Source organism: Bubalus bubalis, chromosome 7, assembly GCF_019923935.1.
Source record: "Bubalus bubalis isolate 160015118507 breed Murrah chromosome 7, NDDB_SH_1, whole genome shotgun sequence".
Lineage (NCBI taxonomy): Eukaryota > Metazoa > Chordata > Mammalia > Artiodactyla > Bovidae > Bubalus > Bubalus bubalis.
In genome coordinates this window covers 101,336,921-101,362,677 of record NC_059163.1, presented here as the reverse complement: position 1 = coordinate 101,362,677, position 25,757 = coordinate 101,336,921, and the positions used below count along the sequence as shown (strand labels likewise).

The 25,757-nt window shown below is 35.1% G+C and overlaps 1 protein-coding gene across 8 annotated transcripts in view; it reads left to right on the top strand.

Annotated features, from left to right (window-relative positions):
- The window catches only part of RAP1GDS1 (Rap1 GTPase-GDP dissociation stimulator 1), a 149,673-nt gene that overhangs the window by 71,049 nt on the left and 52,867 nt on the right, over positions 1 to 25,757 (top strand). For 6 of the 8 annotated variants that reach the window (XM_044946191.2, XM_006049505.4, XM_044946195.2 and 3 more), the window contains 2 exons: positions 4,116 to 4,238; positions 9,343 to 9,468. In XM_044946191.2, coding sequence (XP_044802126.1) covers positions 4,116 to 4,238; positions 9,343 to 9,468 — 249 coding nt within the window. Of the gene's footprint in view, positions 1 to 3,656; positions 3,676 to 4,115; positions 4,239 to 4,277; positions 4,297 to 9,342; positions 9,469 to 25,757 lie in introns of those variants that run through there. The other 2 variants (XM_044946194.2, XM_044946196.2) reach the window with 2 other exon arrangements.

Sequence of the window (25,757 nt, the reverse complement as noted above, 5' to 3'; positions counted from 1 at the left end):
GTCTGAACATACGACTGCCAAGACCAGAATGAGTGCCTGCACAACTGCAAGGCCACTGTAATGGCTGTGGCTCCCACAGATACTATTTTAGAGAAGCAGTTGCCCTTCGTATCTGGGTCCTTCAAAATTCAAGGACTGCCAGCTGCCTGTAATTTGTAGACATACTCAAACATTTTTATGGCTGCACCTAAATGTGAAGGGGGGAAGTTGGATCGATTCCTGCAAACATTTAAAAGGAGTGCATTTACAGTGTCAGTAGTGGTCTGGGTAAAGATAATGAAAAGTGTGCCTTTTTTTTTTAGAACTCCTGGTCACGGCTTTTTTTTTTTTTTTTTTTTTTTTTTTGCAAGCAGTCAATCAGCCATTCATTTAGACCTGCATACACCACACTCACTGACTCTCTTAAAATCATTTCAAGGGTGTTCACAGATATCAGAGAAAATGTTTAGTTCACAGATACACACTGTAATATGGAGTAGAATGCCAGTGTAGAAAGCATACATGGAATGAGACTGAAACTTTGTAATTATTTATTGGATAGTGGCAGTTTAACAATAAGCAGTATTTGACTCTCTGTTTTCATGCCAGATGAAAAAAGATAATTCCCAGCTGTTTTATTTAAATTCTAGACCTACATAGAAATCCACATGATAACAAGTAAATAGAACTCCTTATCAGTTTTTCTAAATGGTAAATCAGATTTATATGAAAAACCAGATTATATTTTTTCTGACAATAGTATTAAAAAAGATACTATCCCCAAATCTTGAGTCATTATATTACAACTATCCTTCCAATACTTTGGATTGTAATTCATGGAAATCCATCAGAGTGCAAGAGTTTTATATTGTTTTCTTTTATTCCCCTTGCCTCTGACATCAGCTCTGATGTTAAGCCATTCTTTTAGTTATAGTTAAAATGAGACATGCATGAGTGATTTGCAGTTAACTCCTCGCCTCCACACACACAAATGCCTCAGCCTCACATCTAATCATGATTCATGCCTTATGCCAGATTCTTGCTGTCATCCCAGCACCAGCAGATGGTGGGACATGACCCCTGGGGCAGTCTGTCCCAGTGTTCTAAGGTTGTACATCTTTTGGTAGCAATGGTCAGAAAAGGAAGAATTTTAACGTGGCAAATTGAGTTTTTCTTTTGATGTCTTGCTTTAAAAAAATAAATTAATGGAAATTTGGTGTCAGATTTTCAGGTGGTACCATAAAAACTTATTTTTTAATCCCAGAAACAAAAGTGAAAAGGCACATTGTATTTTATAAATGGGCTTGCTGAAAGAAAGGACAGCTGCTGTGTTTATATTTTATCATGCAAACTCTACGTTTGTAATAATCTGAATTGAGAGAAATGAGTAACAGCATACAAAAAGACAAATTTCATTGATTTATGCTTAAGTACGTTTTCTGTTGTAAAGAATGGCACCAATGGATGCCAGATGACACACGTTAAATTGTTAGTGTAGTTGAGTCTGAATTTGCTCCTTATGCTCTATGATTAGTATGATTGGTGACTTTAGGCAAGTTTGCTTCATCTTTCTGGACCTCTGTTTTTTCACCTAATAAAAAACGTTGTTTTAAAGTATCTCCAAAATAATCCTTTTTATTACAGAACATAAAATGTAAGAAACCAAAATGGTATTAGCTGCTTTAAAGTGTACTAGGCCTATGGTAGAAAAAGGAAATGCATGGATGGAGTTTCAACATTAACTAATCCTGATTACTTGATCTTTTGTACTGGATGGATAAACATACACATAACTACAGTATTTGCAAAGGAATGTTCTTAAGATAATAAATCCATGGAATTTTTACAAGTTTCAAATTTTACAAATTTTTCCATGTAATTTTCTATTGATTCAGCCGTTAATTCTAGCTTCTCCTGATGACGTTAAGATTATTAAAGCTCTCTAACCCAGAGTCCTGGGTAGTCATGGGTTGCACAGAACATTGCTGTTTAGCTTTTTGACCAGAACCTATGATCAGGGCTACATTTTGCATTCAGTAAGCATGCACATACAGTTACACATGCATGTGTAACTCAGTGTTTTACTTTACTATGCATGAACAAAATTTTTTTCTATTCTTTTGTTGTAGGTATTGTAAATTCTATTTCTCTTTTTAAGGAATTGCTGGTCCTTATTCACCAAATTGATTTCAGGGTTCTTAATGGATTGGGACACACAGTTTGAAAAACACTGAGCTGAACAATCAGCAATTACTATAAAGAAATAATTATTTTTTAGACTTTCTCAAATTATTAAAAATGATTTCCTACTCTGTTGATCACAGCAGCTGTCATTTACTTAACAAGAAATCTTTAGAGTCCTTTTATTTATATGTGTATTCAAAGGCTATAAAAGATATTGAGAAGATACACATAGAAACAACATTCAAATAGAATGTTTTGGGGAGTCTGTGAGTTTAATATAGCTTTGGACGGCCTGTCTTTTAATGTTCAGAGTTGTGTTCCTGTTTTGCTGGAAGATTGGCGTGGGGTGTCTTGCATGGGAGTTTGCTGTTCTTGGGTGGAGCTTGGTCTCAGGGTAGGTATGGGAGGCTTTTGGGTGGGCTTTCGTCTATTAATGTTCCCCAGTGTCAGGAGTTCTGTGATGGTCCAAAGTTCTGGAGTTGAGCCTCCTGCCTCTTGGTTTTGGTCCCCCTCTTATGGTAACATCAAGAGTCTTCCCTCCAAACAGCACAGAAGGCAAAACCCCTAGGTTAATGGTGAAATGACTTTCCAGAGCCAGGAACACCCAAAGCGATTCATAGTTATATAAAGAAGAGAGGAGGGAAATAGAAGTGACTAAGGGGAGAAAAGGGAGAATCAAAAGGGAAGAGAGCCATCAAGCCAGTGATCAGATCCTTCATTTTGAAGAGGTTGGTTTGCCTTTCTGGTATCTGGGTCCTCCGCCATCATTCAGAAGTTGTTTTGTGAAAGTTGCTCCACATACAGGTGATCTTTTGATGTATTTGCGGGGGAGAAAGTGGTTTCCCTGTCTTATTCTTCTGTCATCTTGGGATTGCCCCCTAAACAGAATGTTTTAATGAGGCTTATAACTTCCTATTTTTAAACACTTGGCATTCCTCTTCACTGTTCAAATAGTAATTTTAGATTTTGTTTCCTTGAGCTTTTATTTCCATCATCTCTCCAGGTGTTACTATTCCAGGTGTACATCATTCCAGTTACTGTTTAATAGGTCATACTTTTTTACATGAAGTGGCCTTGTTTCATGCAAAGGCTCTTCATTTGTAGTTTAACAAAGACGGAAAACAAAGAAAAGAAATAGGCCTCTTGAATTTCTATATAACCATATAGAATTCTGAATGAAAGTGAAAGTCGCTCAGTCGTGTCCAACTCTTTGTAGCTCCACGGACTATATAATCCATGGAATTCTCCAGGCCGGAATACTAGAGTGGGTAGCCTTTCCCTTCTCCAGGGGATCTTCCTAACCCAGCGATTGAACCCAGCTCCTGCATTGCAGGTGGACTCTTTACCAGCTGAGCCACCAGGGAAGCCCAGAATTCTGAATACCATGGCCTTATTGCTGCCTAAACTACTTCCGTTTTTCATTAGTGGTATTTTGAATAAGTTATGTGAGAAACACAGTAATCATATGGAACTGAATAGTCTCTTCTGTCACTCCACATAAAATGATATGAGGTGAGTTTTTCGCACATGTAATTGCCACTTTTAATTGCTGTAGCATTATTGGAAGTCATAGAATTTATATGTATATAATAATACACTATTGGGAAACTCAAGGGAAGTAGAAAATAAAGCATTCCTACTCTGAATAGACAGGATTGGAAATAACATTGAAAAGTAAGTCTGGGATGCAAATGGTATATTCAGAAAGGATTCCTTTGTAATCTGACTGTAGGTTTACAAAAGATTGTATTGAAAAGTGTTTCACATAGGGAAAAACCTGAAGATAAAAGCAGCTTGTGGAACTGAAGATAATTTTATATAAATACACATATTTTAATATAAATAATTTCTACTATAGATGATGAAAATTCTTTAAGAATTTACTGTAGATGTATTTGTCAGTGTTAGTGTTGAAGAGGTTCACTGAAGCTCTTTGTATGTATCTCTTTCAGATATGGAAACAAGTGAAAAAATCCAAGGAAGTGGAATACTTCAAGTGTTTGCAAGTCTGTTGATTCCACAGTCCTCCTGCACAGCCAAAGTAGCTAACGTCATAGCAGAAATAGCCAAAAATGGTGAGGTTTTCCTCAAGAACTTTTCTGCTGGGAACATCTTCAGTTTTACACCCTACCTGTCAGTATGTTTTATTAATTTATGTTTCCATTTTGTAGATTAGACCTTTTTTTTAAAAAAATTTCTTTATTTTTCTTTCCATTAACTTTTTTTCATGTAATTGTTTAAAATGGCTGTAGTTGTTCTGTTCATACATTTCCCATTTGCTGTTCCGTTCTGTCAGAGTAGAGTTAAAGAATAGCACTGCTCGTCCCTGCTGTACCTGAATCGTTTATTACTTTGGTTATGGGATTCTTGAATTGTCACTGAGTCATTCGTCTTCATTGTCACAGGAGACCTTACCTTTTGCAGTGTATATGTTGTTTTATGTTATATCCAGATAAGCTCACTTTTTCTTGTCTGACCTACCGACATGGCACTGGACTGCAGCAGTGCAGTCGGAATACATACTATGTTTTCTGAGTTCACCTTCATGAGAAGCATTTATTTCTTAAGTGTCCATGTAAATATACTCTGGAGAAACAACCTCAAAGCATGGATTATATAATAGCCATCCCGTTATATATGGTTTATATCCAAGGGGGAAGGGATGCTTTGGAAGATATTTCAGGGATATTTTGTAGCAGAAATATTTGTATCTGATTTTAGTTCAGTCAATTTAAGAAAAACACGGACTTAAAAAAAATTTTTTTTTTAACTTTTAAACTTTAGAATTACTTTACTGGTTTCTGCTATACATCAATATGAATCAGCCACAGGTACACATACATCCTTTCCCTCTGAATCCTTCCTTCCATTTCTCACCCTCCTAGGTGGTCAGAAAGCACTGGGTTGAGCTCCCTGTCTGCAGGCTTAGTCACTCAGTCATGTCCAGCATCTTGTGGGCTGCCGCTGCCCCACAGCACATTCCCACTTGCTGTCTGTCTTGCATATGGGAATGTGTGTGCTTCCTGCTACTCTCTCAGTCCACCCCACCCTCTCCTGCTCCCACTGTGTCCATTGGCGTCTCCACTGCTGCCCTAGGTTCATCAGTACCATCCTTCTAGATGCCATACACATGCATTAATAGACAATATTTGTCTTTCTGTTTCTGACTGACTTCACTGTACAATAGGCTCCAGGTTCATCTACCTCATTAGGACTGACTCAAATGCATTCTTTTTTTATAGCTAAGTAATATTCCATTGTATGTATGTACCACAATTTCTGTATCCATTTATCTGTCAGTGGACATCTAGGTTGCTTCCATGTCCTAGTTATTGTAAAAAATGCTGCAGCAAATATTGAGGTACCTGCATCTCTTTCAGTTATGGTTTTCTCAGGGTATATTCCCAGTTGTGGGATTGTTGAGTCATATGGTAATTTTATTCCTAGTTTTTTAAGGAATCTCCACACTGTTCTCCATAGTGGCTGTGTCAGTTTACATCCCCACCAGTGCAAGAGGGTTTCCTTTTCTGCACATCCTCTTCAGGATTTATTGTTTGTAGATTTTTTAAATGATGGCTGTTCTAACCAGTGTGAGGTGATACTTCATTGTAGTTTTGATTGGCATTTCTCTAATAGCGAGGGATGTTGACTATCTTTTCATGTTTGTCCTTCTGTATGTCTTCTTTGGAGAAATGTCTGTTTAGGTCTTCTACCCATTTTTGATTGGGTCATTTGCCTTTCTGGTTTTGAGGTGCATGAGCCGCTTGTGTATTTTGGAGATTAATCTTTTGTCAGTTGTTTCCTTTGCAGTTATTTTCTCCCATTCTGAGGGTTGTCTTTTAATCTTGTTTATTGTTTCCTTTGCTGTGCATTTTGCAAAAATGTTTTAAGTTTAATTAAGTCCCATTTGTTTACTTTTGTTTTTATTTCCATTACTCTATGAGGTGAGTCAAAGAGGATCTTGCTGTGATGTATGTCAAAGAGTATATTGCTTATGTTTTCCTCTAAGAGCTTTATAATTTCTGGCCTTAAATTTAAATCTTTAATCTATTTTGAGTTGATTTTTGTGTACAGTGTTATAAAGTGTTCTAGTTTTATTCTTTTACAGGTTATCTGTCCAGTTTTCCCAGCACCCCTTATTGAAGAGATTGTCTTTTTTCTATTGTATATTCTTGCCTCCTTTGTGAAAAAATAAGGTGCCCATAGGTGTATAGGTTTATCTCTGGGCTTTCTGTCTTGTTCCATTGGGCTATATTTCTATTTTTGTGCCACTCCTGTTCTGTCTTAATGACTGTAGTTTTGCTGTATAGTCTGAAGCTAGGAAGGTTGATTCCTCCAGTTCCATTCTTTTTTCTCAAGACTGCTTTGGCTATTCAGGGCCTTTTGTGTTTCCATGCAAATTGTGAAATTTTTTGTTCTAGTTCTGTGAAAAATACCATTGGTAGTTTGATAGGGATTGCACTGAATCTGTAGATTCCTCTGGGTTGTGTAGTCATTTTGACAATATTGATTCTTCCAAAAACACGGTGTATTTTCCATCTGTTTGTGTCATCTTTGATTTCTTTCATCAGTGTCTTACACTTTTCTGCATACAGGTCTTTTGTCTCTAGGTTTTTCCCTAGGTATCATATTCTTTTTGTTGCAGTGGTGAATAGGATTAGTTTCTTAACTTCTCTTTCTGATTTTTCATTGTTAAAAACACTGACTTCTTAAAGCAGTTTTTAAACATAAAGGAAGGCCATGCTAAATGCAATAGCATTAGTATGCCTCTATTTCTCAAAGTTTGATATTATTTTTAGTCTTTTTATTTTAGTAAGTTGCATATATTATACTTTAAAAAGAAGAAACTTTAAAATTCTGGTCTCAGTTTTACACAATTTTATATATTGTGTAATCACTATGCAGGTGGCATTGTAAAGTACCAGTATATGTTATTTTTGGTCCAGTAAAACAGCTTGTTCATGTGTGTGTTACCAAAAAGAATTGCCATGAAATTTTTAAATTTGTTTTGTTGTTGTTTAGTTGCTGTGTCGTACTCTTTGCAACCCCACAGACTTCAGCATGCTAGGCTTCCCTGTCCTTCACTGTCTCCCAGAGTTTGCTCAAACCCATGTCCATTGAGTCGGTGATGCCATCCAGCCATCTCATCCTCTGTCGCCCCCATCTCCTCCTGCCCTCAATCTTTCCCAGCATCAGGGTCTTTTCCAGTGAGTCAGCTCTTCACATCTGGTGGCCAGAGTATTAGAACTTCAGCTTTAGCATCAGTCCTTCCAGTGAATATTCAGGACTGATTTCCTTTAGAGAATTAACTGGTTTGTTCTCCTTACTGTCCAAGGGACTCGGAAGAGTCTTCTCCAGCACCACAGTTTGAAAGCATTAAAACTTCAGCCCTCAGCCTCCTTTATGGTTCAGCTCTCATGTCTGTCCATGTTTGTTTGCAGGTTTCATTTGTTTAGAGGTGCTCAAAATATATTTTTAATTTCAGTGAGGTTCTATATTGGTAAATCATTATTTTGGTTGTTAATGAAAACTGATCATCTGTTGTTTGCATGTACATCTAAGCTACTATGGTTATAATCACTATGCTCTGCCTTGGATTTGAGCTGGTCATAAATGTTGAGAGATTCCTAGTGGTTCTAGGAGTATTTCATGTACTTCAAACAGATTTGAACTGCTCTGAATAGATAATTACCTTGGGACAACAAAGAACTCTTGAGGCAGATCTGGTTTGAGAATGAAACCCCTCCAGACATTGTTAACCTAGACCAGCCACTATCTAAATTCTTCTTAGGTGCAAGGTAGCTTGATTTTTATATCAAGTACTTTATTTTTAACTTCATTAGAAACACAGTATAATTTCCAGAAATTGGTTTTTATCCTTAAGCTTTTTTTCTTAAGAATGAGCACACACACATAACATAGATTGAGAAATTTTGAATAGCTGATTTTGAAATGTATTGCCATTCCTATATGATCTCACTGAGTAATATCAGTCCTCATAATAGTTTGTCAGTTTCATGATAATTCTGCTGCTCGAGCTTGCTTCTAGTAACACTTTAGTAGATGACAGCTCTGTTTTAGAGACATAATTAGTAGCATTTATACTTTTAATTAGAGGCTTGTTAAGGGCCTGTCACTAATCCCTGCTGGTTAAAATAAATGGGACCCAATTTAAATGGTTGTTTATTGCTTAACCACCACATTGTTGTTGCTGTTTTTTAAGTGACTGGCTGAGAAAGTAGATTAGAGTCTTCTTTTTAAAATAAATATCTTCAGAAATGCAACATGACCCAACTGGGCTTACATTTCTTCCTGTTAGAAACTTGACAATGAAAGAAAATTGTGTGACCTGGAGAAAAAAAATGAGAAGTTGACAGGGTCATCATTACTCTGCTATGCATGTTACATAACAACAGAAGAGAAATATTAGCATATAGTTGTTAGATTTTGACTAATTATAAAATATAATTTTGTTTACATTTTTATTTCCAAAAATATCCTCTAAAAATTGATGTAACTGACTGGGTGCTGATGTTCATACACCAGAGGATTATTAAGAAGTTCCAGGTACAAGTTTAATGTGGGAGCATAGCTATGACCATAAGTTACAGTAAGAAATTTGATACTTTTTAAAGTAAGTATTCCTCTAGATAACAGATTTAAGATGAATTTGGGGCAAAGAAAAAATAAGCAGAAGAGAAAGTGTCCATGAATATTTCTTCCTTTTTAGAATTGTACTCTTAAAGTATCTATTAATAATAATAACAAAAATATATTTCTGAAACTAGGTGCTATTTTGGGTCTACAGTGCTAATAAGTGAAGTTGTAAAAGCAAGTAAAAACTTCAGATCTTATTCTCCTCCTCCTCTTTCTCCTCTTATAACATGCAGTTAAGAAAACAGTGATAAATTAGGATAATGAAAGTTAATAAAAAATTGTTTTGGTTTATGGTAGAGGCTATCAGCAAGACAAATATGATCCCATTCATTTTTGTATACTTATTTCATGAAATATTTAGAAGGGTTGTAATAGTACTTTTGGACAGTGGTGTACTCTTCAAATAGCAAGCCATTGTAAACATTTTAGTAGTATTAATAGTACGTAAATATTTAATTAAGGAAAGTTGTCTATGTAATTGTGAATGTTTATTTTTTAATTAACCATATCTCTTATTTTCAGAATTTATGCGAATTCCATGTGTGGATGCTGGATTGATTTCACCACTGGTGCAGCTGCTAAATAGCAAAGACCAGGAAGTGCTGCTTCAAACGGGCAGGGCTCTAGGAAACATATGTTATGATAGCCGTAAGTGCTGACGTAACAGTGGTACACTTACAAACTTTTGTTTAAGAGTCATGACTTTTGTAATAATTCCGCGTTGAGTGTTAGCACTATCTCTTCTAGCCGAAGACATTAACGTGGGGGCAGTATGACTTAGTTCTGCTTATGAAACTGAATTGATGGAAATTTGGGCCATAGTATTCTAAACTAAGACTTATCCGACATGAATTCTTTTTTTGTGTGTGTGATTTCACAAATGATATTTTCAGAAGAAAGTAAGTAAATTTCTAAGTTTTGGAGCTTTTAATTTTAGGGAAAAAATATCTTTTCACTTAGGCTTTATGAACTACCATCTCTGGATGAGAATGCTTCGGAACATGTTTTTTAATTTCTAAGTCTATCCAAATACATTTTAATTCCTGCAATTCGTAAAGCCATTCATAAAAACCATTATCTTTCAAGAGCTAGATTGGTTTATTGCATCTTGCATTGACTCCATTCCTATTTGTCATAATGTCATTGTCATCCTCACCACTTTATACAATATTACTGTTCCTACTAGGCAAAGAGAAAGCAAGAGCTTGGGTATGAGTATAGATACTGCAAAATTTTTACATTTTCCACCTTTTCTTCCCATATATATGCAAACGAAATACAGAAGAAAAATTTTGAGTATAGTCAATTTAATTAGACTTATCCTGATTTTCCTTTGATTTCTATTTTCTGAAACAAAAACACATTTTTAAACACTTTTAGCATTTCCTAAGAATTTATTTAATTCAATAAAGTCACAAACATATTTATTTATGATAAAAGAAAGATACAAAAAAAAGATTGAAACCATAGGTTTCAGTTGTAACTTCTCTGTAGCAGTAGTGATAAGGCTAGTCTCATTTATTCTTTTCTTACTTTTTCTGAAATATCATGTTATAGCTGAGGACATAGATATCTTTTATTATGAATTTTAATTGGAGAATTTGAGTCCCCAATATTGCTTATAGATTGACCTTACTTTGCCTTTATTCCAGTTCTTACTTATCCTAGGGTATTAGCTTTGTTTACAGAATCTATGTTTATGACTTTATGCTTTCACATTTAGAGTTTTTATTAAACACCATAGTTTATAATACTACCTTTCAACAATGAATCTGTATTTTATATGATTAATTTTAACAATATGCATTTAATAGACCACTGCAGAATAATAGGTAAAGATTGATTGCAGCTATTTGGAGCACAATCATTACTCTTTTTATTCTTCTGTGTTTGTTACTAGATTTTAAGGCTATCAAGTATTCTTTAATCTTTGTTCAGTTTAGATAGTCTTGAATTATGCATTGCTTGAACATCATAGGAATTAATCTGTTTTGAGTACTCTTGTTCTAGAGTTTTACTTAACATTGGCACAATGGAAGAAATACCCATAGTGATCTATTGTCTCATCTTGCTATGATTTTTATGGGCACAGAGTAATTTTATTTTCTGTGTACTCTAAAGAACCTTGAAGTTAGGGTAATAAATGTCTAGTTAATAAGATTATCATTTTTGATGAAACTGAAGTCCATTATAATTCTGTTTGTCATATCCGTTTACTCTGTTCTTACAAGGTATGCTGTCTATAAAGTCTGTGGCTATGCTTTAGGCTATAAAGTTAATTTTTTTGTTTCATTTATTTGTGAATATAACCACTTTATTTGCATTTAATTCAATGAAAATTATAGCTGAATAGAAAATTAAGCATAGTGAATACAGACTAATTTTTATAGTTTTAGATCTTCTTTAAGGAAAATGAAGTTAGTAGTCTTAAAATGAATAAATACAAAAAGTTATTTCTTTACAGTTTATCACTGTAAATCATGTGGTAAAATGTGTTCACTGTGCCATGCTATCTTAAGCATATAACTTCCATAATACTATAAGCTTTCTTATCCTTTTATTTGAAATTAAATCTCTGTAAACTTATCAGTGGTTCTCCAGAATAGTTGTAGGAAGAGAAGGGCCCTTTAATTATAAGAATGATAACAAAGTCTAGAAATGTGATGCTATGTGGTTGATTTTTTAATTTAATTAAAATCCAATGACATTTTATGACAATTGGGAGTTTGAAAGAACTAAGAAATTAGATTTATCTTTTTAAAGAGTATTGAATAACTTCTATTTTAATGAATTAATTAACCTTCTTCCTTCTTAATAATGTAATACTTCATTCCTAAAAGGAGAATAGACAACTATAAATGACAGCCTTGTATAGTAAAGGAATGTTCTTCTTACAAATAACATGTGATTTAAAATTTACATGTGTATTTTATCAAACTTAGCCATAGGACTGGTCAGTTTATTCTTGTTTTACAAGTGTATTCCAAATGAATAATCTTTTAATGTGGGTTTATTTAGAATTTTATTGGGCCTACAATACATATTAAACTCAATGTATAAATAAAGTAACATAGGAAATTCAGTATTAGAGATAAAAGCTTAAGCAATGTGTGCATATTTATAGATTTTTATTTGATAGTTAAAACATAAGGCATTTGCTAGCATATTTCAGTTAAAAGTTTTTTCTTTTTTAAAGAAGAGCTCTAACTGTAAAAAGAATTACACTTACCACAAAATTCATGGCCATCTTTTGAAAAAAGTAGGTCAGATTTCAGTTTTACCAGTTTTGACAGTGCCCATTTTAGGAGCTCTTCCTAATGGAAGGAAACTGTCTTATATAATGCTAACATCAGGTAATAGACTTATAGATCTGCTAAATGGGACAGAGTGAGGCTTTGTTGCTGATGAACTTTTTGAATCCCAGTCTGTCTCTTGAATCCCAGTCTCTCTCTTGGATGTAGAGATGAAAGAGTCACTGAGTGGGAACATTTTTCATTTAAAATGCTTAGTCTTTTTCTTGTGCTTCTAGAGAACTGCCAAGGCATTTATGGATTTCTCTTTCCAAGTATACAAACAGACTTCTGATATAAGCAACATTTTTAAAAATTCTTTTACCTGTAACTTTGCCAAAAGTACTCTTTTTATAAGAAGTTTAACACCTTTTAGATCAAAGAAGAGAAAAAAATTATATTTTAATTTGGAAAGAAGTCAGCAAAGCTTTGATGGAATACGCTAGGGGGTGTGATTTTAAATAAAGAAAAGTAATCTTGAATCTCAGAAATTCATACCTTTGGCTTATTTAATTACACATTTCTCTCAAAAGTGTTACGGAAAAAAATGAGCTCTTTCTTCTTAACTGGCCATCTTTGTGGTATTTCCTTCTTGTAATGATTAGTTTTGTGTATATATCTTTGTATGTTTAAAATTGTTCATACAGTATTGAAGAGCTTCATGTTGAATTCCCACTCAGTGTTTATAATTTGCAGGGATAAATTAGAGACTAGAGGCTCAGCTTTCTGTTTGTAGATTTTACTGCTTGAGGTTAGTAAATAATTGATACTGGAAATACTGGTTAAAAAAGTTATTTAGTATAGGCTAAAAGAATATGATTGCATGAAATTAAATATTTGCACCTTTTGTATACCAGAGAAAGAATAATATGCAATTCAAATTATGCGTGCATACGTGCATACTCAGTTGTGTCCAACTCTTTGCAACCCTATGGACTGTAGCCCACCAGGTTCCTCTGTCCATGGGATTTTCCAGGCACTAATGCTGGAGTGTGTTGCCATTTCCCAGAGGATCTTCTCAACCCAGGAACCGAACCCACATCTCCTATATGTCTTGCATATAATATATATTAAAATTAAATAAATATACCTCTTTATAGAAATAAAATTAATGCTTGTGATTATATAATTAGTCCTATTATTAGAAATGTGCACAGTTAAGAAGCTTGTATCATATGCTATCTTATTTGATGTAAAGAAACTTAAATTCTTGCTCACTGAACATGTACCAAACTGAGGTGGTAATCTGGAGAAGGAAATGGCAACCCACGGGGAAATCCCATGAGCAGAGGAGCCTGGCAGGAGTTCATGGGGTCGCAAAGAGTTGGACACTACTGAAGCAACTTAGCTGCAGCAGCAGAAGTGGTAATCAGGCTTGCTGAAGCTAGTATTTATGAAGTGAACTAAATATAGTTTATTTCAATGACTTCAAGAAGTATAAAAAGGAAAGGGTGCCCAAGTATTCAATACATGTGTGGACCTATTTGTATGTTAGTGATTCTAACTATACTATACTATTTCTGTATAAGGAATAAAGAAAAACTCTGTTATTCTAACTGAAAATGCTGAAAAATAGCAGTAACTCTGTAATATTTTATAATGTAAATTGGTTAGATAAGAATAATACAAACATGCTTTGAAATGTCTAAATAGTTAGGGTATATTTACAGCAGTTATAGTCAACATGGAACTACTAATATTTATGTCTTGCATTTAAAATAAATTTTTATTTCACTGATATAAATTAGGTTAAATATTTGATTATTTTATTAAAGTGTTGCAGGTCTATATGTTTGTCCTACTTTTTTTTTTTGGTATTCAGTTTTAGAGTAGAATTATCAAACAACAAGTTTTAAAATAAGACTTTTCAGCTTTTATCAATTATGTTATATTTTTAATGAATTTATTATCAAAGTGCATCATGTATTTAAGAAGAAATAACTGTAGGCAGCTGTTAGTTTTAAGAGACAGTGGTTATGGCTATTATCACATGAAAATCCTCCATTGTAAAGATGTCCTAAATATATAGTAGTTAGAGATAGATAATGTTTTGTTATACTATCATAAGCTCTATAAAAGGTTCATGCCATTAAAGAGTTTTAAATATGGTGGAGAAAATAAATTGCATAAAGGAATAAACTTGTGGACAGTTACAGAGTACACACTAAATATGTGGTTTTTTATCAGAATGAAGATCAGTGGCTGAATGGAATAGTGATTGGAGCCTTTTTTTAGAAATTAAGCAAATAGTGCATTGTTTATAAAATATAGTTTATTTTTAAGTTAATAAGATTATAAAAAAGTAAAATTTTAATATGCTCTCTGGAAGGGAAATATTACAGATTGATAAGATTTCCAGATGTACCATTTACTAAGTTGTCATTTGATCTTTCTGAATTTTAGTTTCCTCATTGGAAAAGTGGGCTGTTGAATGGATTAAATGAGATTTACATATAGATGTACAATATAAATTATGAACTGCTGTGCAAAGGGAATATGTAGCATTTGCATATAGTCATTTGTCTTGTTCAGTTTGGGCTGCTATAACAAAATACCATTGACTGAGTGGCTTAAACAACCAGTGTTTATTTCTCAGTTTTGGAGGCTGGGAAATCTACACAGGACCAAGGCAGCAGTAGATTCAGTATCTGGTGAAGACACTCCTGGTTTGCCGATGGCCTTTTTTTCACTGTATCTTCACAGAGAAAGGAGAGAGAGAGAAAGCAAACTCTCCTGTCTCTTCATGCAGGCCTTACCTGAATGACCTAATTACCTCCTAATATCATTTCAGGGGTTGGAATATCAGTTATATGAATTTTAGGGGGGACTCAAACATTCATTCAATAACATTATTTCTAAAAAGTATGCTGTGACATATGTACACTAATGTACATAGGATATTTAAAATAAAGATAAAAAGAACAGAAGCTGCATAAAGACAGGCAAAGATAAATCTAGTAAGAATCAGGGATAATATGCTTACTATAAGGAGCACTAGTTTAATTTGAGCTTCTCATTTGCCAAGGGGAAAAACTTGATATACTATATAATTTTTTAGCTGTGCTAAAGAGAAATTTTGTAGGTCTTCAAACAGAAAACTGTTGAGACAAATGCAAGAAGAGATTTATCATCAGAATATCATTAGCTCCCTAGATGATTCTGTACACATTCCTCTTAAAATACGCAGATAGCACCTTCAATAACAGTTCTACAAAAGTTGCTTAAATAGTTTCCATGTGATTATTTCTTGGACCAAATCTTTAATAGAATCTAATAAATAATATGGAGTACTTTAGCAAAGGTAGTTCTGTTTGGACAGTATAGCCCAAATGTGTTGTTTTTTGGTAGTTGAACTTTATTCAAGCATACAACTTAAAATTTTCAAGAAGTTTTGACTTAAATATATTTCCTAGCTTATTTTAAACCAGAATACATTTCTACTTTGGATTCATTATACCTATTCAGTTTCTGTGTTTTGTGTAATGTATCAAAGTTCTATTTTCTGAGACCAAAAAATACACTTAATCTGTGATTTTTAAGCCTGTTATCAATTTGATAAAATTTGATTTAAGTGATAGTTACTACTTAAGAATGCCACATTAATGGTGGTTTCATGAATGTGATAAAATTGCTTTAAACCATATGTGCCTACACACAACACAAATGCATATAAAAACTGATGAAATCTAAATAAGGTCTGTAGATTGTCAGTTTCCTGGTTGGTATATTGTATTAGAGTTGTATAAATGTTATCGAAGACAAGCTGGATGGAGGGTACATGGGACATGTCTACTAATTTTTTTTTGGTAGCTTTCTGTGAGTCTCTATTTCAAAATTAAAACTTTAAAAACACCACATTTCTGAGAGATACACATAATCTCTTCTTTGGGAAATGACCTTGTTTCTTTCAGCCCTACTTGAGGGAATGGGAAGAAAAAATGTACATAATTATGAACTTAAATACATATACACAGACATGTAAAAGTTTAAAGTATGATCTGCAACAATAATTGTGTTTTTACTAGTTTTGTGTAGTTAAAGTGGAGGGAAAAATTGCCTCTAATTTTTCTCCCTCCAAATTTGACTTTGAGGAAGAAAATAAAAAATTGACAGCCCCAGAATAAAATTTAGGGAGCGACAATTCATACTTTTGGAACCTTGATCAGAGCAGATAATCTAGAGGTTCTTCTTTCTATGCATCCTCCAGGGATAAGTTAGATATTAGCATTCCTAAGTCTCAGGAGAATTTCTATGTTGGACCAGAAGCCTCAGGTGAGATCTCTGGTCAGGATCAGCCTGTAAGTAATATATAATTTACCTTTGTTCTAGAAAAGCCAATGCAAATAATGTGAGAGGGAAAGTAGTTTTGCTGATACTCATTTCTGTTTAATTGTTCAAGAGTGTCTCCTATGTTTAAAGACATTATAGTGCATTCAAGGTAATGAATCATGTATATCAGTAAGTAAAAACAGGATCCAGTGATGGTGCTGTAAGAGGATATACACAATAGAGGTCTAGGAGGGAACTCATTTGTATTGGGGCTCTTCCAGTGGTGTTAGTAGAGGAGGAAGCAGTTAATCTGCATAGTATTTGGACATGTGGAGAAAGGATTCAGATTTTTCAGGAGCACAGAAAAGCATTTGAAAAGGTAGATAATAGAGTAGAGAGATATATCTGGAACCCATGTACAGTGGGGAGCCATGGAAGTATTTGAACAAAAAAGTTGTGTTCAAATTGATCGCATAGAAAGTTAATTTGAAAAAGATGTATCTTATATGGGCAGTTGTTCTTAACAGAAAGGATGCATCTGAAACACTTAGGGAACTTTTTCAAAATATGTCTTCTTGGCCACACCCTAGAATCAGTAAATCAGAGTCTTTGAGACTATAATCTAACCTATCATTGATATTCCTGCAAATATTCCTTAGATGATTCTCATGCACGTTTGTACTTAAAAACCACTGAACAGTAGACTAGATGAAAAATAACCAGTTGAAAGGTTATTGTTCTTTTCAAGCTTAAAGAGTAAATGAAAGAGAGAATAGAAAGAGAAGGATGCGTGTGTGTGTGTATAAGAATCCGAGAAAGTATCAGGTAAGAAGGAGTCAATGAGTCCCAAATTCAGATCTGAAAAACACCAACAGAAGCAGATCTCAACCAGGTGGATATGTTTCGAGACGGGTTGAATTTGAAGTGGTGTTATCATCTTCTGGTGACAGAGCTTTGAAATTCACTCACGTAAAAGTGATGGTTGACCTATGGGAATAGAAGAACTGTTTAAAGGTGAGCATGAGGTAAACAGCCCGAATTAGAGTGTAGATGAAATGAAGGAGCTTGTGAGGAAGCACTGAAAGATTTGACGAAAACAAATTTCATGTCATGGGTTCCCAGGAGTCGAGTAGTAAGCTCTGTCAAGCACTTCCAAGAAAAAAAATGTAGCTCAATTTTGATGATTTAATTAACAGACATTCATGTTTTTAAAAACATCTCTAAGTTGAATCTTCCAGAGAAAGAAATAGAATTTCAAGGGCTATGGTGAGCAATGAGGAAATGAAACAAAGATATTAAGTTCCTAGAAATTGAGAAAAGAAAAGACAGTAATGCTCTGTGGGAAGGGCAGCCTTGTGAGAGTAATTAAAGCAGTGAAAACAGGAACTTATTTGTTGGGCTAGGACCCAATGTACAAGGACAGAGTAAATTTCCTAGAGTGGATGATTGTTGGAGAAACATAGATAAAGAAGAAATGAAATCTTTGGTGTTAGAATGGGAAAGGACTTTCTGCCTTAGAGAAAAAGGACCAGATAGGTGAAACTATTAAAAACAAAAAAAATGTTTACAGTAGTACAGAGGGCAGTCGAAATGTCTTTCTGGCATGGCCTTCATCTTCCCAGTAAAGTTAGAAGTCAAAGCTCATTATTAAATAAAAGTTACTGGCAAAGTGATGGTAAGAAACTTTGGTGTGGGGGAAGAGTTGAGAATTGGAACTGTGAGGAATGTTTTAAATAGTCATAAGGATATGATTTTTAACTAAGCAAATGGTAGTGAAGGTTTCCCTAGAGATCTTGATTTTGCATCCATTTATTGATGTGTGTTTTGCACTTAAAATGTGTGTAGGCTATGGAGCTGTCTTATACTGGAATGTGTGAACAGGAAAGAGCCACTAAAAATAGCTTGCAATTGGCATTTTCAGTTCCAGAGAAGGATTCTGTGGAACTCCTATGGAATCCTGTGGAATCCAGTTTGTATTGGAAAGGGAAGAGAAGTCAGATGGCAGAGAGATCAAGAAAGCATTATAGTAGGCCAGATGTGATGTGGTAAATACAGGAGCAGAAAGAATGAGATTAAATTACAAAGTACAGTTGGATTATCATTAATTTGGTTGGTTCTTATAAAGTATCCACGAGGTAAGCAGTGTTAAATATTTAATAACCCTTCAGTTTATGGACTTCCCTGGTGTCTCAGTGGTAAAGAATCCACCTGCAGTGCAGGAGCTGCAGGGCACACGGGTTTGATCCCTGGATCAGGAAGATCCCCTGGAAGAGGTCATGGCAACCCACTCCAGTATTCTTCTCAGGAAAATCCCATGGACAGAGGAGTCTGGCGGGCTGCAGTTCATAGGGTTGCAAAAGAGGACACGACTGAAGAACCTAACACAGAGTTTATACTTTGAGGAATTATGATTTTTACATTTTTGTGCTTGGTATTACGTCCAAATACATTTTGTTTATTAAAATGGTATTTAAAAATCTAAGAGTCTATGAATTTTTACCGTAATCAAACTTACAGGGCAAAGAACATGTTAAATATGCTGCTTTTTTCCAATGCTTGATTGGTTTCCAAGTACTATGTTATAAAAAAGTAAATGCCTTGTTGAAGAGATAGAGTAGTAGTTCTCAGGTAGTTGGCATCAGTTTTATAGATAGGCAGGTAAGTGGAGGCAACATGTGAGGGAGTCTTGCACGTGGCAAAAGTATTAAATGATTTTTTTTTTTAGCTCAATAAGAAGTCATTTGTGGTTGCCAAATTTTTTAAAAAAGCATTTTTTTTTGTCCCTTGGATACCAGATTCTCTCCTTGCCTCTAAGTCAAAACCTAAATGGCCTTTGGAATTTGACTTGGCTGATTAACAAGTCTTTAAAAGAGTAGGAAAATTCTAAATATGATGCAAAAGGAACATTTTTGGTTTTTCTTGTTGTTGCTGTTTAGATCTGTTTTTTCCCCTTACCTTTACTACTCTGAGTTCACTTATTAAAGGTCAAGTCTATATATAGAAACATTAAACATAAAATCTCTAGTCTACTTTTACCACCATGTCAATATGTATTATCCTCTGCTCTTAATTGTATTCTGTTTTAATCTTTCTATTTTTCTTCTTTGTAACCAAGCTAAAGTACTGAAAACTTTCTCTGTTTTTAATCAAACCTAGCTTTGCTGCAAGTTGGGAGTATTTCCCTTGATTGGGAAGCAATAATAAAAGATAAGTACTTTTTAAAGGTGAACAGTTCATATTCTTCTTGATGAGTGGAATAATGTACCTTTTGAGAAAATGTACTGTTATCAAATCACGTTAAATTCTAAATTTTAACTACATTTACATGTGCACACACATACACAGAGTTGTATGTATATATAGTCTAGTGTAGTTTTTTAACTATGAAATAACTTGATACAAAAGCCTCTCATTTAAAATAATTGGAATAAAATTTAATTTTGATCTTGAGCAGTTAAACTAAAAAATTGGAGCAATATATTATTTACCTTGTTACCTGAATGCTGTTCAGAAGAGACTTAAGGTAAATTTATTAAATGATTGAGTTTAATTAATAATTTATAATATATAGATATTCAGTCTTTTGCTGATAATGTAGAAATATAAAGCTATAGTAAATAGAGTACTTCATTGATTTCTTTAGCAAATACAGTGTGATTTGCAGATGCTCTACTATTATCTAAAGGCTTTTTTAAAAAATTAGAGTTGTCAAGAATTTTGACTGACATGAAAAATCTCTTGGTCTGTAGAAATTAATACTAATAACAGTGGGCACACCAAAGCTGTCCATCAAATGTCTCACTGTGACCTAATTTTAAGCTGCGTCTATGGAATTAGTGTTTTCCTTTCCTGATCATATGCTATAAATGTAAATATATAAATCTATTTGAAATTATCCTACGTTAAATAAAGGCAGTGTTTAAATCTGAATATAGTACTCTGCCACAGAATTGCAAGCTTTATGTTTCCTTTTGATTTATGGGTATTTATTGGTCATGATGTTTGTTTCTTCATGACTTACTTTTTAATTTCACTGACATAATATTTATAGTTTTTGCTTTTATATCTAATCTTTCATGCATTTTACCTGCACCTGGAGGGTGAATAATTGTTTTTTGGGGATTTCAGCAAAGATGTTGATGAATTTAAAGTTTTCATTAGAATGCTTAAAACATATTTGTGTCTAAGGTGCATAATAGAAATTGGGGAAAATGTAAACATCAGAAGTTAATTTTCTTCCTTGGTAGATTTCATAAGTGTCTTTTGATCTTGAAAAACAATGTAAGGGTGTCTATTTACCAGTATTCTGCTCCAGGAAAATAAAATATCACTAGGTGTTGGAGAAGACTCTTGAGAGTCCCTTGGACTGCAAGGAGATCCAACCAGTCTATTTTGAAGGAGATCAGCCCTGGGATTTCTTTGGAAAAGAATGATGCTAAAGCTGAAACTCCAGTACTTTGGCTACCTCATGCGAAGAGTTGACTCATTGGAAAAGACTCTGATGCTGGGAGGGATTGGGGGCAGGAGGAGAAGGGGACAACAGAGGATGAGATGGCTGGATGGCATCACCGACTCGATGGACGTGAGTCTGAGTGAACTCCGGGAGATGGTGATGGACAGGGAGGCCTGGCGTGCTGCGATTCTTGGGGTCGCAAAGAGTCAGATGCAACTGAACTGAACTGAGGCAAAAGTAAAAGGCAGTATATTTAAGAAGCATACAGAAAACCCTGTATAGTTATGCATATCATAGCCAATATGTCTGACTTAAAAAATAATGATACAACTCATTAATTTACATCATGACTATCAACTTTTTGGAAGATGTTGGGAATCGGAAAATAGGAGCAAGAACTCCTTTGTGGATCTTGCAAAGGAGGAGATAGATAATAAACGAGTAAATACTACAAAAAGAAGGTATTTACAATGATCATTGGTATCAAGAAAATAAATAAGAAGATATAATGGAGAGTATCTGGAGATGAAGTTCTCATGTTATTTGAGCTGAAGTCTGAAAAACGAGAAGAAGCCATTTAAAGAGAAGGGGAAGAGTGTTCCCTGGAGAAGTATAGCAATTACAAACCCCTGAGTGAGGAAAGAACTTGGTGTGGTCAAACCACGTGAAAGAGAGCAAAGTATTATGAACTGTGGTGAATAGGGAGAGTGTTGTTTAATAAAGTGGAACAAAAAAATAAGACCTAGATTACAGAGCTTTGCGGGTCTTTTGAGAGTAATGAGAAAATATCCAAGGGAATCTGATGCAGATTTTAAAAACATCACTCTTGGAGCTGCATGAAAAGTGGGTTGAGAAGAATGGAAGACTTAAAAAAGGGAGCGTGGAGACCAATTATAAGACTTGTAGTAGTCCAGGCAAGAGATAATGGTGACTTGAATTAGGGTTGTAGTAGTGAAGCTGAGAGGCATCAGATGAATTTGAGAAGTATTTAGAGTGGTGGATGAATCAGGAATAAGGGTAAGGGAGAAATGATCTGGGGCTTGAGCAACTGGCCAGAGAGTAGGGCACTTTACTGGTATGGAAAGAATGAGTCTATTTTGTTACATTTTTCTGAATTTTATTATTGCTGTTTGTTTTTGTTTTGTTGGTAGCAGTAGTAAGTCTAAGATTCTTAATAGAGATATGCAAGAGGAAATGGCAGTTGAGCAGCTTCCGTATCTTTATATTCTTATACACTTTGAGGATAAACATACAAAAAGTTTAAACTCTCATGTTTAGCAAAATATTCAGATGTTACTTGGATAGAATATGTAGATTGAAGGAACCATGATAAATTAGAAAATTTAAGGAAATAAACCTGCTTAGAATTTATAATTTTTTTTAAATAGAAGGGACTTTGGAAGTCATCTAATCCATCTCCTCTAAATTTTACAGATAAGGAAACTGAGGCCTCGGAGTTCACATGACTTTTGAGGATCAACGGCTAACTGGGTGATAGTGTTGATCTAAAATTATGTCTCTGGTTTATTTTCTCAAAGTAATGTAATTGAAGGAATTACCACTTTCATAAATACCTAAATATTTCATGAAACAATTTTATGCTTCAATATTAATAGTTCAGCCCTTAGATTCCAGATATAGGAATTTTTTGTACGAATTTTGCTAAAAGCTAATCTTAAATGAATATTTTGTTTAATCTAAGTCAAAAGTAAACTTTATCTAATTTGAAAGAAGTCAGCAATCAATGCAAAGAAATAGAGGAAAACAACAGGATGGGAAAGACTAGAGATCTCTTCAAGAAAATTAGAGATACCAAGGGAACATTTCATGGAAAGATGGGCTCGATAAAGGACAGAAATGGTATGGACCTAACAGAAGCAGAAGACAATAGAAGAGGTGGAAAGAATACACAGAAGAACTGTACAAAAAAGATCTTCACGACCCAGATAATCACGATGGTGTGATCACTGACCTAGAGCCAGACATCCTGGAATGTGAGGTCAAGTGGTCCTTAAAAAGCATCACTATGAACAAATCTAGTGGAGGTGAAGGAATTCCAGTTGAGCTATTTCAAATCCTGAAAGATGATGCTGTGAAAGTGCTGCACTCAATATGCCAGCAAATTTGGAAAACTCAGCAGTGGCCACAGAACTGGGAAGGTCAGTTTTCATTCCAGTCCCAAAGAAAGGCAATGCCAAAGAATGCTCAAACTACCACACAATTGCACTCATCTCATACGCTAGTAAAGTAATGCTCAAAATTCTCCAAGCCAGGCGTCCACAATACATGAACCGTGAATTCCAGATGTTCAAGCTGGTTTTAGAAAAGGCAGAGGAACCAGAGATCAAATTGCCAACATCCGCTGGATCATGGAAAAAGCAAGAGAGTTCCAGAAAAACATCTATTTCTGCTTTATTGACTATGCCAAAGCCTTTGACTGTGTAGATCACAATCAACTGTGGAAAATTCTGAAAGAGATGGGAATACCAGACCACCTGACCTGCCTCTTGAGAAACCTATATGTAGGTCAGGAAGCAACAGTTAGAACTGGACGTGGAACAACAGACTGGTTCCAAATAGGAAAAGGAGTACATCAAGGCTGTATATTGTCACCCTGCTCATTTAACTTATATGCAGAGCACATCATGAGAAACGCTGGGCTGGAGGAAGCACAAGCTGGAATCAAGATTGCCGGGAGAAATATCAATCACCTCAGATATGCAGATGACACCACCGTTATGGCAGAAGGTGAAGAGGAACTAAATAGCCTCTTGATGAAAGTGAGAGAGGAGAGTGAAAAAGTTGGCTTAAAGCTCAACATGCAGAAAACTAAGATCATGGCATCCGGTCCCATCACTTCACGAGAAATAGATGGGGAAACAGTGTTGGACTTTATCTTTTGGGGCTCCAAAATCACTGCAGACGGTGACTGCAGCCATGAAATTAAAAGACTGTTACTCCTTGGAAGGGAAGTTATGACCAACCTAGATAGCATATTCAAAAGCAGAGACATTACTTTGCCAACAAAGGTCCGTCTAGTCAAGGCTATGGTTTTTCCAGCAGTCATGTATGGATGTGAGAGTTGGACTGTGAAGAAAGCTGAGTGCCAAAGAACTGATGCTTTTGAACTATGGTGTTGGAGAAGACTCTTGAGAGTCCCTTGGACTGCAAGGAGATCCAACCAGTCCATTCTGAAGGAGATCAGCCCTGGGATTTCTTTGGAAGGAATGATGCTCAAGCTGAAACTCCAGTACTTTGGCCACCTCATGCAAAGAGTTGACTCATTGGAAAAGACTCTGATGCTGGGAGAGATTGGGGGCAGGAAGAAAAGGGGACGACAGAGGATGAGATGGCTGGATGGCATCACTGACTCGATGGACATGAGTCTGAGTGAACTCCAGGAGATGGTGATGGACCGGGAGGCCTGGCGTGTTGCAATTCATGGGGTCGCAAAGAGTCGGACACAACTGAGCTACTGAACTGAACTACTCCTTGGAAGGAAAGTTATGACCAACCTAGATAGCATATTCAAAAGCAGAGACATTACTTTGCCAACAGAGGTCCATCTAGTCAAGGCTATGGTTTTTCCAGTGGTCATATATAGATGTGAGAGTTGGACTGTGAAGAAAGCTGAGCTCTGAAGAATTGATGCTTTTGAACTGTGGTATTGGAGAAGACTCTTGAGAGTCTTCTATTTTATTAAGTCTATATTATTAAGTAATTAAAATCCTATAGTATATAATTGCTTGAGAAATATTATTGTTAGTAATCTGAAAATTAATTTCTGTGAGATGTGTAAAATCTGAGTATATAGTATAGGCTTACTTAATGCCAAGTAATGTCAAATTATTCCTTTTTTTAAGATGAGACTTGAATATTTTACACTGTTTATGTAGATCAGTGTGTTAGTTTCTTGGGAATACTATAACAAAGTACCACAAACGTGGTTTCGAACAACAGGAGTTTGTTTTACAGTTGTAGAGGCTGTAACTTCAAAATCAAGATGTCAGGCAGGACCATGCTCCCTTTTAACCTGTAGGCAGAGACTTTTTTTTTCTTTTTTTCTTTTTGCCTCTTTCTAGCTTCTGGTGGCATCTGGAGTTCTTGGCTTGTGGGCCAAACTCCAGTCTCTGCTTCTGTCATCACATGCTCTTCACAAATGTCTTTTCCATTTGTGTTTTCATATCTTCTCATGGCATTCTCCTGTCTGCATCTCTCTCTTCTTATAAGAATAACAGTCATATTGGATTAAGGACCCACGGAAATGTGACCTCATCTTAACTGTCTGCAATGACCCTATTTCTCAATAAGGTCTGAGGTACTAGGGGTTAGGACTTGAAAATACATTTTTGCAAGACAGAATTGACCCATGCTGCTGCTGCCGCTGCTAAGTCGCATCAGTCGTGTCTGACTCTGTGTGACCCCATAGACAGCGGCCCACCAGGCTCCCGTCCCTGGGATTCTCCAGACAAGCATACTGGAGTGGGTTGCCATTTCCTTCTCCAGTGCCGGAAAGTGAAAAGTGAAAGTGAAGTCGCTCAGTCGTGTCCGACTCTTAGCGACCCCATGGACTGCAGCCCACCAGGCTCCTCCATCCATGGGATTTTCCAGGCAACAGTACTGGAGTGGGGTGCCATTGCCTTCTCCGAATTGACCCATAAAGAGCAGAAATAATATCTGTATTTCAAAGACGTACTCTTTTATCAGTAGCATTATCTCAGATAAAGATATTAAACTAATGAATCTAAAAGACAGTCTAAGAATATACTCATGAATAAATCTGTGTGTCATAAATTTGTTTTTTATAGGAAGAAACTTGGCATTTGATTACTTTTCAATTCAGGTAAATTTAAAGATAGCACCTGACTTTTTAAAATCCTATTTTAATGAAAATATTTACAAACTCTATCATATTTACTCCTTAT